Source organism: Hyperoodon ampullatus (genome assembly GCF_949752795.1).
Source record: "Hyperoodon ampullatus genome assembly, chromosome: 19".
In the NCBI taxonomy this organism is placed as follows: Eukaryota; Metazoa; Chordata; class Mammalia; order Artiodactyla; family Ziphiidae; genus Hyperoodon; species Hyperoodon ampullatus.
The window spans coordinates 19,103,183-19,121,342 of NC_136932.1; the positions used below are offsets into that span (position 1 = coordinate 19,103,183).

Here is an 18,160-nt window from a genome sequence, read left to right on the forward strand (position 1 = left end):
TGAACCAGGCATCTTAACATTCCAGGAAGTGCCCCCATGCTGAGAGCTGTGAGTCGGGACACGTACGTGTATAGACACAGAGCTACAACTCTTCCCTCCCTAATCCACCCAAGGCATATTTTCTCAATTTCATACTGAAATTTCCCTTCCCTGCCTACCCACCCCACCCTTACACTTTTTTATCATGGAGAAAGTAGAAGCAGTTAGTGTTGTGGAAAAGATTTGGGGTACCCCGTTTTGAGGTGCTCACCATAGAAGTTTTTTGGCAGTGATGCTTAAGGTACAGGAAGACTGATTGCCTCATTCTAGTACTTCCTTTATTTTGCATCTCCTTGGTGGGAACAAATTCATGACAGTCAGTCTTCTTTCCAGGGTCTATTTAAGATGTTATTATTTTCACCAAGGAATTTGATGGCAGTGTATAATGTGTGGTGCTCTTCTATTGTCCCTAGACCCAGCTAGCTCTGTGATTCTGTATGCATTACTTAGAACAAAGCCCCCATATACCAGTCAGTTCCTCAAAATATGCTAGATGCTATTCTGAGAACCATGGAGAATACCGATGAGAAGTGGCATGGAGCCAGCTTTAGGGTGCTTGCAGTCAAGTTTAGGAGAGGACCAAAGCATTCCAGTACACAGTACAAAGCAGTGGTAGACGAGATGTGAATAGATGAGGAAGAGAGGAAGCATGAGAGATGGAGTACAGTGTGTTTAGAGGTCGCTGAGTTGACTAGCCTGACTGAACTGAAGGGTTCGTTGAGAGAAGTAGTGGGCGGGAAGAGCTGAACGTAGGTGATGGCCAAATTTTGAAAAGTGGAATGCCAAACTAAGAATAATTTGGATCCATAGAAGGCTACTTAAGACTTTTTAGCAGAAAAACAGTGGTGTTTGAACTGATTCAGAGCACTAAATAGATTGAGGTCAAATCAGGACAACCTTAAACTATGAAACCTGGACCTTTGGGAGGCAGCGGGGTAGGGTGGGGGGTAGGCTTGGCCTCTTGATCCAGCAGTGTTTCCTTTTCAAACTGATCCCCATTGATAGCAGCTGTTTAGAGAGGGTAGAGAGAGCCTCTCAGGCAACGGGAAAAAGGCACTGTACCTGGGGTGTAACTGGTTTGTATTCAAATGGCAGTATATAAGTGATGAGTGATTTTTACCAATCAAAAATTTGGGAGTTGGGAGGTTTTCTTTCCTCTCCCTTCCTCCCTCTTTTTCTTTCTTTTCCTTTTAAAATTGTTTAGAGGGCAAAACCTAGCATGTGTCACTAGTGGTCAGAAGGTAAACTTGACCAACAAATGCCCTATGGATTTCTTTAGTTTGGTAAATAGAATCCTTTCTTAAAAGGAAAATGATGTAAATAATTGATTTAGGGCTTCTTGATCCCCAAAGAAATGAATCTTCTGGAAATACCCATTTCAAAGGGAACTAAAAACACATTTCATGGCACAGATATTATACTTTTGTTGAAAGAGTTCATCACCATAAGGTAAAAATACCCCCTTGATTTGATATCATTACATAAATTTGGAGTAACTCATCTACAGTGTGGGTGTTTTTCATGCTTTGGCGCACAGTAGAGCAAGCAGCGTAGCCAAGATGTTTTTCATGTTGAGCAAAAACTTTAACAGATGGAGGTGGTGATTGTAGAGCACTTATTTAAAGTGTTAGGAATGAATCAGTGTAGTTTGAGGCCGAGGCAGTAATCCATACTAAGGGAGTCTGAGGAGTTGAAGAGCATTCTAATAAAATACGTAACAGGCAACTGAAGAGAACGGATTTTAAATGGCTCTCCCAGTACTGTTACCCTAGCCAGGGCCCTGTAGAATTTTTCTTAGGGGTTAAAGTCTTTAAAAAGCTACTGTGTGTGTGGTGTGTGTGTGTGTGGTGTGTGTGTGTGTGTGTGGTGTGTGTGTGTGTGGTGTGTGTGTGTGTTTTCCTTCCCTCTTCTAAGAACTTGAAATTATGTGGTAGGGTCACCATAATTCTTTAAATTTGTCTTCAAGTCCTGGCAGTATTTCAGTGTTGCTTGTGTGGGATTGATTGATCTTTAAAGAGCTGGGGAAACTCACTGGCTTATGTAGAATTTCTGTAAAGCAGGGACCAGCTGTAAGTGGTATTTTTGTTTTTTATGTGGTGGAAGAGCTTAAATATGTAATTGTTCCTATCTTTTATGCACAAATGCTCTTTCTTATAAATTGCTTCACAAACGCTATAAAACTTTGAATAATTTTTCCCTGAAGAAATGTTGAACCCTGTGCAAGCTGTTAGAATTAGAATGTATGTTGAAAGCTTTGATGGGACTACTGTTCTGGAACTGCACAGCTTTTTTTTTTTTTTAATCATGATTCCTTCTTCTTTTTGTTTTGTTTTGTTTATTTACAGATGACTGCATATGTTCAGGCAAGAAAATACCCCCATATTTCAAAATACAGCAGTCTATAAACAAAATTCTTATCTACCATTTTCCTAAAAGACACTTTTTTTTTTCTGTAATTTGTATAGAAAATTAAGTACAGTTCTTGTCTCCCAGGATTTAAGGGAGACAAGAACTCCCTTATGGGAGTTCAGAGAAGGGACGGGGAAGGGCATTACCTACTGTAATCCTCGAACTCAGCACTTAAAATTTTTTTTTGAAGTAAACACAGAAGTTTTGTACTCTGTGTTTCCACAGTATAACAAGAATCCCAGTTCTCTGTTAGTACGTGTGCTCTTGGTACCCTTGGGCAGCATTACATCAAAGATACCTAATTTGGTAAAACTCAGCCCCCAGGATTGCCATGTTTTGTTAGATCTAATGCTGCTAAATGTGTAAGGCAAAGTAACTATTGTGAAGTAAATGTGTCCACTACAACAGCTGGACAGTAGCTCTGTAGTGAGCTATGCTGCTCATTTTCTCATTTAACCCCCTCAGTAACCCTGAGAGGTAGGTATTATCACCACTTTATAGATGGGAAACCAAAACTTAGAAAATGGCCGTTTGCCCAAGGTCACATAGTTCATTGTTGGTGAAATTTGAATTTGAACCCATGTGTTTATTCGCCTCTTGAATCCTACCAGATCAGGTGCATCCGAAGGGGTCTGAGCCCTAAATCTTTGAGCTCTGGCTTTTTTTTCTTTCTTCTTTTTTAAACTATTTGGAAACCTTTAAATTGGTATTAGTAAAGATGGAAATTTGCATTGCCTTTAGAATGGTCTCAGATTGGGGGTGGGGTGGTGGCAGCAGTGAATAAAGTTACCAAATTATATAATGTAGAAAAGTAGAACATGTGGAATGGTCTGAGTTGTCCGTAGTGAAGAAAGTTTTATTTCTGGGAATTTTTTTCATAGGTTAGTGATGGCAAACTATCATGGTGGGGGTTTCTGAAGCCTCGTTTTGTTATTTTCTGCTCAGCTATGTATTTTTGGTGTGAAAAGTTTGTACCAGAGGCGTATGAGGCCCTGGTGTGTGTGTTTCTTACATGTAAATTGGACCATAATATTACTGTGTTCTCTTGACTGAAATACTTCTTTCAGTTGAAGTATGATACACGTGTAGAAAAGTTACATATTGTAAGTGCACAGTTCAGTGAATTTTCACAGACTGAAAACACCCAGCTTGCAGGTCAAGAAGTTTAACATTAGCAACAGCTCAAAAGCACCTATTGTGTCCCTTCCATCGACTGGAATAGTTGTAATTCTCCCGTGTAAACCTCACATCATTCCTTATCTTTTAGGTTTCTTCCTGATTGTGGCTGTAACATTACTTTGTCTTTCTGCAACCAGAAAAAGAACAAATAAAAAACTTCACTGAAACTTATCTCTTCCTCCTTTCATAATCTCATCTCTTGATCAGTCTGCTTCCGTTAAACCAAAGTGTTTTGATGGCTACAAAGTCATAACTCGAGGGAATATGGGGGTTGGCATAGAACATGCAGCTGTGGGGTAACAGCTAAAAACCTTCCTTGGAATTTTCAAAACTGAATGAAAATTTGGTGGTCGAACTCAACCATCTATTTGTTAAGAGGTAATGAATGAGCGATTGGTAAGTTGCCTGTGTTTTGGGGAAGTGGTGATAGGAGCAGTTTCCTCCTTCTCAGAACTCTGATGGGGCTTTAACAGCTTACTTGAGAAGGATGTGAACTTTCATCTAAAGCCATAGCAAATTCAGTACAGTCTCTGTAGGTGCAAACTCATCCACATCTGGTCCTGGTGCCCTTCTCTGCTCTACTTGAGATTCACTTATGTCAATTTGTGCCCTTTGCTGTTTTTTTTTGTTTTTTTTTCCTGCGGTACGAGGGCCTCTCACTGTTGTGGCCTCTCCCGTTGCGGAGCACAGGCTCCGGACGCGCAGGCTCAGCGGCCGTGGCTCACGGGCCCAGCCGCTCCGTGGCATGTGGGATCTTCCCGGACCGGGGCATGGACCCGTGTCCCCTGCATCGGCAGGCGGACTCTCAACCACTGCGCCACCAGGGAAGCCCCCCTTTGCTGTTTTAAGCATTTGAATAAAACTTAATTTTTAACTCTTAAATTATGCCATCCTGGGCTTTCAGGGCTTGCGTGTGAAAGCTGATGTACCAGCTGGGTAGAAAAACCTGATCCCAGGTGGCCCAGGCTTAGCAAGCACTCTTTCTCCTGTGCTTTGTCTCCCACAGAACCAATCTTTTCTTAAATTATCGAGTAAAGAGATTTAGAGGCATGCACAGCCACACCTTGGCTTTCTGGCAAAGTGATATTCTAGATACTAGAATATTTCAGAGAACCAAAATTTTAGCCTCCCATGTATTCTGACATTACATTAAAAATAATCTAAGCATTGGGGAGTTCCCTGGTGGCCTAGTGGTTAGGATTCTGGGCTTTCACTGCCGTGGCTGGGGTTCATTCCCTGTTTGGGGAACTGAGATCCCACAAGCCACCCAGCCAGTCTTCTTCTTCTTCTTCTTCTTCACCGTCATTATCATCATCATCTAAACGTATTAGTTCCATATTTCCCTACCTTCTTGGGGAGAAAAGCATAGAAACACCAAGTATTAATTTTGTTCTGCAGAAAACCATAGTTCTAAAATGGTGCCAAATCTGGGAGTTGCCCTGGAGTTTCTTTTATTGTCAGGGGGCGTCTTTTTAGGGGGAGGTTTGCCCCTGTCCTAACGAAGGTGACAAGAAGAACGTGCAGGGCTTCCCTGGTGGCGCAGTGGTTGAGAACCCGCCTGCCAATGCTGGGGACACGGGTTCGAGCCCTGGTCCGGGAAGATCCTACATGCCATGGAGCAACTAAGCCTGTGCGCCACAACTACTGAACCTGCACTCTAGAGCCTGCGAGCCACAACTACTGAAGCCTGCGCGCCTAGAGCCCGTGCTCCGCAATGAGAAGCCTGCACACCGCAACAAAGAGTTAGCCCCCGCTCACCACAACTACAGAAAGCCTGCGTGCAGCAACGAAGACCCAATGCAGCCAAAAATAAATAAGATAAATTTTAAAAAAAAGAAGAACATGTGGCTGGTTCTAAGAACTCCTGGCATGTAGAACCTTTTCTGCAAGGTTACTGGTCACAAATTAAAACTGGCCTTTTCCAAGTGATTACCTTATTCTGTTTTCATGTCCAAATGGGCCATAATGCTTTATAAGATAATTACTAGACCACATTTTTCTTCCAGCCCGTCTTTTTGGTAGACAACAAAATCCTGGCCTAAAGCTCCTTTGCTCTTGTGCTGTTGAATCTTCTGTGATGCTGGTGGGTTAACCTTGGTGCTTAGGGACAGACGTTGATGTCATTGTGGCAGGGAGTGCCTTAAGAGCCCTGTCCCTCTCAGACCTTCATCCTTGGTGTGCGGGTGTGCTTTATAATTGTCTAGCAACAGAATAACTTTTCTGGCCACAGTACAGTTTTTGAAATGCAGATTTTAAAATTATAAGTGTATTTTACATATATTAATTTATATCATTGTAGTATTTAATAAATAAAAAAAAATTTTAAGGGAAAATTGATGAAAAGAAAAAAGTTTTCATCACTGAGGCTGATGGGATTTAGCAGTAGCTTGTTACCTTATCTTGTGCACATGTAAACTCAGTGACTGACACTGAGGGCCCGAGGTTAGCCAGCATCACAAATAGGCACCAGCTTTGTAAAACTCTTCAGGGCATAGCCTTTTTTCAGACGTGAATTCACTGGTCGGCATCATTAGTGCAGCTTAGCTATTTGTTGGTATCTATCAGTCTTATCTGCCCTTTCCAAAGTTGTATCTCACTTTGAAATGTCAGTACATATACATCAAGCAGTCCAGGTTCTAATTTGGCAGAGAGTACAGCATTGTTCAGCATCATGAGTAAATAATTTGGTAAAGAATTTTACCAACTTCCTTTTAGAATTTTGCTCTGTAGTATAGATTTACTACCACTGTACTAGTCCATCAGCATTTTCCTGTGTTCGCCATTTTGGGGTTGGGCTCACATTTCTGTTTTCTCTTTTAAGTTACTTTTTTAAATGTCCTATACCCTTTGCCTTTTGTTAGAAATCTGGGATTCAAAGGGTGGCTTTTATACTATGCTTAGATCTATTCTGTCCACCACCCCCCTTTTTTTTGGCCACACCATGTGGCATGTGGGATCTTAGCTCCCTGACCAGGGATCGAACCCATGCCCCCTGCAGTGGAAACGTGGAGTCCTAACCACTGGACCGCCCGGGAAGTCCGTATTTTTCTCCCTTTAATACTCTGCAGATGATAGTATCTTGGCCTAGCCTATGCATATAAGTCAGTATTGGAGAGCACACTCGTTTGAGTTCTGAAAATCTGCATGGGATTCATTAGCCCATAACCTTGGGTAGGCTGTTTTCACTTTGCAGAATGCAGTGGCTCAGTTGTGTGGTCTCTGGGCCTCCCCCTGAATGGGGCCCATTGGTGTGCTTCCAGAATTCTCTAACTTGGACACATCGTGGCCCTTGAGGGTAAGAGAAGTCAGTAGGACTTACCGTGCTTTTTCATTAAAATACGGTTTTCCCACACAGGGGCACATGGCTGTGCATGCAGGTAGCATCGGGACGGTGGCTGACCCATACTTGGGATAACCTAGAGACAGTATGAGGAAATCCCAAGATTGGATCTCTGTGATTCTGGAAATTGGCTTGAAGATCCCTGGAGAGGTCTTCAGGCTCTCTCTGTTACAGCTGCCCAGTTGTGCGGTTATACCTACTCTCTCCCTTTATTCTCCAGTGTCAGTGTTTGCTGTTTTCCAGAAATCTCCTCACAGAAACTCATCTTTTATTTTTCCCTCCCTCTGCTTTTCTACTGAGGTTTTAATGCTAGATGTTTGGGAACCTGAATTCTCATTTCCAGACACAATTCCTTTTTCTGTTTAAGTATCAGAGTTGACATAATGCTGGTTGTTTTAAAAATTACAAGAAGTTTTGCATCCATGTAACTGATAATACTCCAAATAACACCTTTTACAAACAAACCTAAAAGGCAACATAGTCGTCTTCATGGCTACCCACTTAAGAGTGAAAAGGAAATGATTGCTTTTTTTTCCTTGTCTTAATTCTTTTCAGGTTTTGAATGAAGAATGTGATCAGAACTGGTACAAGGCAGAGCTCAATGGGAAAGACGGCTTCATCCCCAAGAATTACATAGAAATGAAACCACATCCGTAAGTTGGGCTCTGCTGACCCTCCAGGGTCAGACCCGTCTGCTTGTTCAAACGATGTTTTTAAAATTGAGATCATTGGGATGGGTGTCATACTTTTTATTCTGTCTTCTCAGGGAATTAACAAAGCACGTTGATTTTTCCATGTTAGTAAGAGTATATAATGAGAGCATAATAGTCAATAATAGTGTATGTTTTAGATAACGGTCAGTGATCTTCAAATGATAAAACAACAGTTACGCAGGTCCATAATTCTTTTTCTGTGAAACCCTTTGTGCCAGATGTGTTTCATAATTCTGCATTTTTTGAGTTTTAGAAAGGGTATCTATCACGTGGTTTTGTATTGACATGTTTGATATTCCTATGGGACCATATCTTAATAACCTTGGTATCGCCAGAGCACATTACTTGGCATATCACTGGTCCTCGGTAAATGTACACTATACTCACTGCCCTGCGCCTCCATTTCAGTGTTCCCACCTCAGAGAAAACAAAGCGCTCTCCTACTCCAGGCTGCTGAGAGCGGTGAGGAAAAAAGATTGTTTTTAATTCGAGAACCGTTTATTGTTGATACATGACATGGTGGGATCCTGGGAGCCCTTACAGACCACCTTCCTCCCACCCTTACCCACCACTTCTTTTACTGTCTCTGCTCCTCCCTCAAAAGCAGTCATTTTCTTGTGAGTATGTCAGGGAGAACTGAAGCATTTAATGCTCAGACTAGAATGCCACTGAAACACGAAGAAATGGTAGATCCTCTGTGTCTACTTGTTTTAACACAAAACGGTAAATAAGACTTTTAGATGACTGCCCCACCTCGAGTAGCAGCCCATTTGTCCCTCTCCCCCATTGTCACTGTTCTGATGTGTCCCTGTCATTTCTCTTCCCCCAAGTACAGGAGCAAAGATCTTAACCACATCTTATCTTACACAGCTGTTACGTCATCTTACATAGAACTGAATGCTGTAGAGCTCAAAAGGGCCTTGACAACGGTCTAGTTCATTCCTCTTTATGTTGCAAATTAGGAAAGCTTCCAGTATTTTTATTTCAAAACCACTAATTTATGAATTAATAAATTAATATAGTTCTCATTTTTAAAAATATTTTAATTTTATTGGCATGTAGTTGATTTACAGTATTGTGTTAGATTCTTTTCTCATATAGGTTATCACAGAATATTGAGTAGAGTTCCCTTGTTGGTTATCTTATATATGGCAGTTTGTGTATGTTTATCCCAAGCTCCTGATTTATGAATAGAGTTCTCATTATAAAAGACTCACAGTGTAGAAAACTATAGAGCAATGTGAGTTTCTCACCATACATGTACCCCTTTTAGAGGTAACCACCACTAGCAACTAAACATGAGCCAAATGCTACCTTATGAACTGAATCTGTTCTAAAATGGTTTGCCTCAATGAAACAAAACAGATGCTTCAGGAGCTTCACCCTAAAACTGTCTGTTGGATTCATGTTTTGGTCGCTAAACTCTTGCACAGTTCTCACTATGTGCAGAGACCGTGCTAGGTGCTGGGAAGTTAGGTTCTGTAGTTAAATTATGGTATAGTAAAATGTCCTTGTAGTTAATGGCAAGTTCTTTGAGAGAGCACATCCAGGAAGCCTGGAGAGAGATTGGATTACCCTGCAGTTTGGTAATAGGAAGATACCTATGCAGAAGTTTCTATAATGAAGAATCTGTGAGGTCCTCAAGGAAACTTCTTATACTTCAAGAAGAACCAGGCACCTTATAATGGCTCACTAAATGTTTCATTGAATGATTTAAAAGGAGAAAACCAGTCTAACTGTAAAGTATATTTTTCTAGTTTTTGTTTGAAACTTGTACTATCGTGTATCTTTGTAACTATGTGAGTTTGATCTCTCCCCCTCTCCCCTAAAAAAGATATTAGATTCCTTGAAGAATTTATGTCTTCTGCTTTCATACTCGCTTGTAACTTGTGCCTTGCCTCTGCACATAGTAGCTCAGTAAGTAGTTTTGAATTGACACTCAGATGCAAATTCTTGTACAAAGGCTGGGACCAATTTGTTCATGATTATAAAAGCCAGAAGTATTAAATCTTGAGAGGCGTACGTGGAAAAGATTTGTGGCCCCTGGTCAGTGGATTGATAATGTCCCTCATTTGAGGTCCCTGTGATGTTAGATTGGCTGTTATTAACACACAGCCATGCCCAGGTTACTAAAGTGTAGGCAGAAACTACAAAAGATGAGCATGAGATTATTATAGATTCCTGGGAAGTGTACTAAGCACAGTTTTTCATTCTTGTGGCCACTTAGTGTCCATATTTGCTTTGGGGGGGCTGTGTGGGCTTTTCGTGGACAGCATCACGGAATATACCCTGTGGGGAGAAGCAGTTGGATAGTGGTTACTGGGAGTCACATAGTGCATCCTACCTCGGTCCACACAAGCCAAAAATTGGTGCACATCTATTCCTACAATCGTCCTCAAAATAGATCAAGGATTGGCTAAACCTTTTCTGGAAAGGGCCAGATAATACATATTTTAAGCCTTGTGGGCCATGTGCAGTCTCTGTCATGTCACATATACTTCTTCAGTTGAATTTTTAAAAACAATCCTTTAAAATTTTTTAAAATAGTCTTAGATTGTGGGTCACAGCAAAACTGGAAAGATTTAGGCTGAGGGCCATAGTTCGCTGACTTCAGCATTAGATCCAGTGATAACAAAATCAACTTAAGTTCCTTTTCATTTTTCCTTTTTTTGTGTGTGGGGGGCTGTGTTGGGTCTTCGTTGCTGCGCGCGGGCTTCTCATTGCAGTGAATTCTCTTGTTGTGGAGCATGGGCTCTAGGCAAGTGGGCTTCAGTAGCACGTGGGCTCAGTAGATGCGGTGCATGGGCTCGGTAGTTGCGGTGCATGGGCTCAGTAGTTGGGCGCTCGGGCTCAGTAGTTGTGGCACACGGGCTTAGTTGCTCCGTAGCATGTGGGATCTTCCCATACAAGGGATCGAACCTGTGTCCCTTGCACTGGCAGGCGGATTCTTAATCTCTGCGCCACCAGGGAAGTCCCCTTTTCATATTTCCAGGCTGAAGGGGAATTCAGCAGAACATCAGACTGTAATTTTTATATTAAATAAAATGCCTGTGGCTCTAAATCCTTGTTTCTCTTCAGATTGTTTCAGGTGACATCGGCATTTCAAATCTGACTGTTGGGAACATAGGAAAGGCCACCTTCCTTGGATAGTTGTAGTTACTGACCTGATTGATGGATTAGCTTTTTAGGAAGAGTCACTCATGCCTGCTCCTCTCTCCCCACTGTAAAGAACTTTGGAATAATAATTGATCAGGAAGCGTCCAGGCCCCATGGTGGTGTTCTTCACAGACTCTAGCTGGAACGCAGGCAGTGTTCATCCATCCAGGCTCTGAAAAAGGAAACCATATTGCCAGAAAAGACCATCACCCTATACCTGTGCAGTGGTGGGCCTCACAGGCCTGTTTCACATTAAGAGGGCTGCTGTGTGACTGGATGTCCATAAGTACAGGGTCAGTGTTGGTTTCATAGCTATGGGAGAGTACAGAGTACCAGGCCCCTCCTTCCATCTCCCCAGCCTCCCTTACTTCCCTTTTTTAGTTTTTGTTAGGGAGCAAGAGGGAAGTTTAAAATGGAGTATGGGGCTTCCCTGGTGGCGCAGTGGTTGAGAGTCCTCCTGCCGATGCAGGGGACTCGGGTTCGTGCCCCGCTCCGGGAAGATCCCATATGCTGCGGAGCGGCTGGGCCCGTAAGCCATGGCCGCTGAGCCTGCGCGTCCGGAGCCTGTGCTCCGCAACGGGAGAGGCCACAACAGTGAGAGGCCTGCGTACCGCAAAAAAAAAAAAAAAAAAAAATGGAGTATGACCTAATATAGCATTTGAGCTAACAAATTAAACACAGACTACAAAATGATTGTTGGCATTAGTGTTGCAACATGAGTTGTATATACTGGGGGTGGATCCAAATATGTGCTTTTCACATTAAATGCATATGGATGGGTGCCTATGGGATGTAATAAAGACTTGAATTGGAAATAAGCTGCCTTCTCCCATTAGCTTTCTTCCTTGCTATTTGTATTGTAGTATAAACCCATCTTTTTAAAAATTTTAAAAAGTTTGACCATAGCCATGTAGTCACACGTAAATATCACCATTAAAAGAAGTTAATCAAAGTTATAAACAGTATAAAATGCTAAGGAAGTGTAAGATGGTGGTATTAAATGTTTTAACTGAGAGTGATAGCTGTTTCTCATAGTGTCATATCCCTTATGTTGTGGGACATCCTCTTTCTCTAGAGGGAGGAAGGTGGGGGAGGGAGTGTGTGTGTGTTTAGTGAAAATGGGAGCAGGTACAAAAGAAGTCTTTATTTAATAAAATGGTCTCCAACTAATTTTCCATTTTTCAATCTGGGTGCTTATAACAGGGGTGTTTTTTACGAAGTAAATCTTTGTAAAAATTCCAGTTAGAGTACTTTGCTTCACCACAGGTTTTTTTTTTTTTTTCCTAGTTGAAAATAAAAATGAGTTAATTTTAAGCTGAGAGGAAGAAAATACTGCCACCATATCTATTTATTTGTGCACCATAAGGGAAGGTCCACAAACATACACATCTAACTGCCAACAGTTGCTGCCTCTGGGGAGTTTGAGGGAAGAGTCTTGCTTTTTATTTTTACTTCACATACATCTAAGCTATTTTAATTTATGTTCATTACTTATACCTTAAAAAGGAAAGCAGAAAGGAAAATGCCTGCCTGGTAGGAAGATTTGGGGGGGCCTAAGAGGAAAGAATGTGACTGTTGAGGAGGAACTTCTCGCCACCTCTCGGCCAAATGGCTACTGAGTGCACGGGCACTGTAATGTAAACCAGAGAGCACAGATGAAAACAGAAAGTACTTACGTGATCTCAACACTATGAGCTGTCCTTTCCTAGTGGGAGATAGTTCTGTTGTGTGACTACATGATTTCTCCTGTGTGGCCTTACTTCCAGGCCCACCTGGAAGTAAGTATATTTAATGCATGTTAGTTACCATGTACGAGTCTGATGAAGCAGGTAGATCTTTATTAGTTACAAGTGGCATCGTTGCTTTTTTTAAATAATAACACAGTAAAGACAAGTTTGCAAAGAGAACCTTGTTTTCACAGTCATCTATCCTAATTAGTTGTGGCTTTCCTGTGAGAAGTGAGGTTCCTGTGACTTGAAGCTGTTTCAGAGATTTCTCCTCCTCTTCCTCCTGGTCAGCCCCAGCCCCACCTGCTCCTACCCTTTTCCACGAATTCACCCACTTTCTCTTGTGACCAAGGTCAATTAGCATTGGGAGCAGAAGAATCTGTAAGTTACTCCAAATGAAAAAGTGAATTTTGCAACTAGCTGCCTCTGTACACAGTAAAGCATGGCATTCCTAATGGTTCCTGAAAACCAGACTCTTGAGCAGTGACAGCAGAGTGGCCTTGAGAGGAGTGCCAAGCACAGGTACCAGCAGAGGCTGCTCCCTCACAGCCTGGACCTCTTCCCTTTGTGCTGTTACAAGAAGTGGCCCTGTCTCCAGCTTCTGGGCCTTCCAGCTTTCCTACCCCCGTTTGTCTTCATCCCACTGTAGCAAGGCTGCTGCCTTATCAAGTGGCTGCAGGAAGGGCCTGTCTCACCTTAAATGGTTCATCATGTGCTCAAATCGATAGGCCAGGGCTTTCCCTGCTGCCTTGCTGATGAGTCAGTTGGGGGCCCAGTGAGCTTTGGCCCAGGAGGCCCATTTTTAAGTGTCTTCCTCTATAGAAAGTGGCCCATGATTGTGTCTTTTGAGTCACTGGGGAATGGAGGAGACAGTTGAAGGGAGATGGTCCCCCTCTCAAGGCGTGATGGGGCATGTGGCGACAGGAGGGTAGAGAGGGAGGCCCTTCCTCCAGCGAGGAGTGTTCTGTTACTCACATTTCGGAGGCTGGATATCCCGTTTCTTTGTGGGGAAGCAGATGTTGACTGGCTTGCCTTCCTTCCTTAGGTGGTTTTTTGGCAAAATCCCCAGAGCCAAGGCAGAAGAAATGCTTAGCAAACAGCGGCACGATGGGGCCTTTCTTATCCGAGAGAGCGAGAGTGCTCCTGGGGATTTCTCCCTCTCTGTCAAGTAAGTATTTACTACTTTGATTGCCTGGAATCCTCTCTCCAGCTGATGGAAATTGTGAAGCCAGAGGCCAGATGTCTGGGTACACACACCAAAGGTGGCAAACTGGGAGAGGTTTAGCCTAAACAGTATTTTATAAATCAGAAAAATTTACATTAAAATCCTAATTTCTGGCTCCTCTTAAAAATGACCTCTAGCAGCACTGGATTTAGATTCCCGTGTGAAAACCGTCTTTAGTTGCTGAGCAGCAGCTGAGCTTCAGAGAGCAAATACTTGCCAGTTTTCGCCAATCCCCACCACTCTGCAGTGCTCTCCACACACACGGCTCTTCCCTCATCCGGGCACCCCTGCCCTCTGTGGGATTCCTATAGCTCTGTAACAGCAGCTGATCACCAGGTCAGCTGCCTTGTGCACCTTGACTAGGTGTCTCGCTGAAATCTACCAGTGTCATACTAGGCCTCACACTGACTTAAAAGGTGACCACAGGGGTTTGGGGGTTTTTGCTTTCCCCAGTGGTAAATTTAAATGTGGAATGGAGCTGGTATGCAGGGAATGGGGAAGGCAGGGAGTTATACCACCTTGAGAATCATGGAGAATATAAATTGGAACTTTGAGGATCCTAAGCTAATCACTTCCCATCTGTGATGTAAGGATTTTGAATCAAATTGTCATTTTTCCATATGTGTTTTGACTCTGTCCGTTTCTAGTTAATACATTATCACAGGAACCCCTCCCCTAGGAATCTTACAAATCACTTCATCGTTTGTGACAAAGAGGTGACTAGATTAAAAACTCAGATCACTTTAGTATACATTTTAAATGAAGGCTGTAAAACAATTTATTTGCCATTTACAAATGATATAAAGATTTTTCAGTTTCAAAAATCAGCTCAGTATCTTGTTTCATTTTAGGACCAAATGTGCAGTTAAAAGTGTGGGTTTCTTTAATGTAGATTTAAATTTAAAATTTTTGTGCTTCTTTTCTCAGTGAAGATGTGGGAGGTGGTTTCAGGTGACATTTGCAGTATCTTTCAGATACATTTCCAGTATAGTTAGGTTTTAGCCCCAACATGAAAAAAATCAAACTGGATCTAATAGTTTCCCTCTTTTAACAATGGCTTTTTTTTTTGAAACTTTCTTTTTTAGAGCAGGTTTAGGTTCACAGCAAAATTGAGTGGAAGGTACAGAGAGTTCCCGTGCACCCCTTACTCCCATATGCTTAGAAACAGTGGCTTTTTGATGTGCTTGATTAAACACCTGCAGACCTGGTGGTCTGAGAGCACCTTGAGGTGGAAGAGTCCTTATGCTTCTCATTAACTTGTGTTTCCGCCTCTGTTTTCCTTAACGTTTTATACTGACCTGAGTATAAATCGAACAGTGGAGGACAAGGAGTACAAGCAGTTAATCCTTGAATGATGGCCAAAAACCCCATGGCAGTCCGAGTTCCGTTGTCTGATGACCGTGCGCTGGCTGCCTGCCCGCCCGCCCGTGCTCGTGCACTGGCTGTCGGGAACCTCCCAGACCATTCCGTTTTATCAAATAAAACCTCTAAAGAGTTCATGTATTTATTGCTTTAGAAATAAAATTTGAAACAGATGTCATAACCACCTCTAACAACACAAGCACCTGCACCAAGGAGGTTCAAGAGTGTGCAGTCTTGAGTTTCAAGGTGTTGAGTCTAATGGAAAAACTGCGGTAGTTAACAGCTCACCGTTAGGGACCCTTGTACCCCTTTCAGAAGCCACCTGCGTTGCCCTGTGGGAGTGGGCTCCCATGGGCCCAGAAGTGCCATTTCGGTATGTCCTTCTTCCTCCTAAAGCTTTCTTCCTCATCCACCGTTTTTCCCATGAAATAGTGCTGTTTCTAAGCACTTCGCACTTGTACTCAGTGGCTTCCTTAAAGCTCAGTGCTGCCACCTGCTGGGTTGGTGTTAAGAAGTATTTACGCTTTAATACCAGCGATGGGAGGAAAGACTCTTAGTCGTTCATTTAACAGATCTTCATAGAGCGTCTTCTGAGGGCTGGGCGCTGGTGTGGACCTCGAGGACTCGGCAGAGAGCGGGACAGGCAGGGCCTTGTTTGAGCTGATGTTCTAGGCAGACAGCACGACGGTGGTGGGCCATTCCCACTCAGCCAGGCTCATGCTGTTTTTCTGGGCCATTGTAAAGAGAGCATTTGCCTTTTTACCAGGTGGTAGAGAAGTCTTTTATGGGGGGTGACCCCTTATTTATTGTCCCAGCATGTTCTTTGCTTTTGAGATTCTTACCCCATAAGTAGAACTAAAATCCCTGAGTAGAAAACATGACTTTAAACTCTTCCCAGTTACAGGAAAATTGTTGGAAGTTGTCCAGTCCCTCCTTTCCTCACCTTACTTCCTATCTTACCTTTTGTAGTCTTCAAATGTCACACAAGATTTCAGTTCTGTTTTTCATTTGGCACAGTGCAGGGCACATAGAGGCGTTCTATAGGTTAGGACATTTCTTTTTATTTACAAATGTCTTCAGAATTAGACAAACTGACAGGGTTTCCCTGTCTGGCGCGGATTCTTCCTGTTGTCACTGGTAATTGTCATGCTAATGGAGGGTCTCAGGGTGCTCTCCAGCCAGGAAATCAAGTTGTGCTACAGTCCTGGGCACCCAGCCTGTGAGGGGCATGGCCAGCACACAGATTCTCCAGGACACCTCCTTGGTGGTCAGGTGGCCCCTGGGTAGCCGGGACAGAGCCCTCCGGCCTGTTCTCACGTGTATCCTCTGCCCCTCCCCAGGTTTGGAAATGATGTACAGCACTTCAAGGTGCTCCGAGACGGGGCTGGAAAGTATTTCCTCTGGGTGGTCAAGTTCAATTCTTTGAACGAGCTGGTAGATTATCACAGATCTACATCCGTCTCCAGAAACCAGCAGATATTTCTCCGGGACATAGAGCAGGTGCCACAGGTAAGCCTCGTAAGAGACATTGAGATCATTCTTAGCAATTAAGAACAGCTCCTCAGGCAAGCAGGCGTTGTTTTAAAAGGTTACTTCTGGACCTTCTGTGTTCATTGTTAAGTCATGTTAAAGATTTGAAGTTTGAAACAAAAAGTAGTTTTGCTTTTCCAGAGGCTGCTTCTCTGAAGCATTGTGTTGCTAGTTACCTTGTGTCTCTTGGAAGAAGGTCTTTAACACACCCTCAAATACTCTTTGCCTGGAAGTAAACTTTGAGGAAAATCGTACTGTAAGGGAATGAAGTCCACACTCATTCTTAAAATCCTTCTCACATGTAATGGTTAATACCACTTTATTTTATTCAAGCTTTTACTCTTCTGACTGTATAAAACCTTAAGGATTTTCTAAGTGATAAAGTGATCGGAACTAAACCATTTTCACATCTGGGATTGTAAACAAAACCCCACTAGCTGTTTCTGAAGTTCTTTCCCCTTGAAGCAGTAGCTGCTGCTCTTTGCTTGATGCCGGGGTGTAACCCGCCACCACGGTGGGGACACCCTAGTGGTTTTGAGCACTGGTGAAGACTGCACGACACCCACCTCGAGTAAACTGTAAGAATTGGTGGGGAGGGGAGAAGTGAGGGGTTATTTCAGGAAATGTGAAAAGGCTGGCACACATCAGTTTCCCCATCACCGGTCCGCTTACGAGGGGCTGGCCACGATCAGGGATGCGATGTGTGTTTTCTCCCTGCCCCTCTTCTGCAGCAACCGACGTACGTCCAAGCCCTCTTTGACTTTGATCCCCAAGAGGATGGAGAGCTGGGATTCCGTCGGGGAGACTTTATCCACGTCATGGATAACTCAGACCCCAACTGGTGGAAGGGGGCTTGCCACGGGCAGACCGGCATGTTTCCACGCAATTACGTCACCCCCGTGAACCGGAACGTCTAAGAGTCAAGAGATTATTTAAAGAAAGTGAAAAATTTTAAACACGTACAAAAGAATTAAACCCATGAGCTGCCTCTATCAGCAGCCTGTGAGGGAGCTCAGAATACCCAGCTGGGTCACCTGGTGACCCTCTCACTTTGGTTGGAACTCGGGGGGGTGGGAGGGGGAGTTGGATATAACAATGCCAAAACTTACCTATAAATTAAGAAAAGAGTTTTTATTACAAATTTTCACCACTGCTCCTATTCCTCCTCCTTTGTCCTTTTTTTCATCCTGTTTCCTCTTCTGTCCATCAGTGCATGACATTTAATGCCACATATAGTCCTAGCTGATGCCAATAATAAAAGAAAAGAAACCACGTGGGCTGATATTTTCTCTATGCAAAATGTCTGTTTTAGTCGGGACGACAGAAAGAAGAACAGCCGCTTCTGTGTCCTGCGTTACATGCGCACACACAGGAGCGGGCGGCCCTTGCCCTTTAGCTTCTGCCAGAGGAGGGAGGGCAAGTGGGAACCTGCCTGCCAGCCCCCAGCCCCCACCAGAATGTTGTGTCAGAGTTGGATGGG

General features: G+C 43.2%; 1 protein-coding gene across 1 annotated transcript in view; it reads left to right on the top strand.

Annotated features, from left to right (window-relative positions):
• The window catches only part of GRB2 (growth factor receptor bound protein 2), a 62,422-nt gene extending 44,695 nt beyond the window's left edge, over window positions 1-17,727 (top strand). The window contains exons 2-5 of the mRNA XM_079725830.1: window positions 7,523-7,620; window positions 13,609-13,731; window positions 16,491-16,659; window positions 17,412-17,727. Of these exons, the coding sequence (XP_079581956.1) occupies window positions 7,523-7,620; window positions 13,609-13,731; window positions 16,491-16,659; window positions 17,412-17,597 (576 nt within the window). The 3' untranslated portion in view covers window positions 17,598-17,727. The remainder of the gene's footprint in view (window positions 1-7,522; window positions 7,621-13,608; window positions 13,732-16,490; window positions 16,660-17,411) is intronic.
• Window positions 17,728-18,160: the final 433 nt, after the last annotated feature.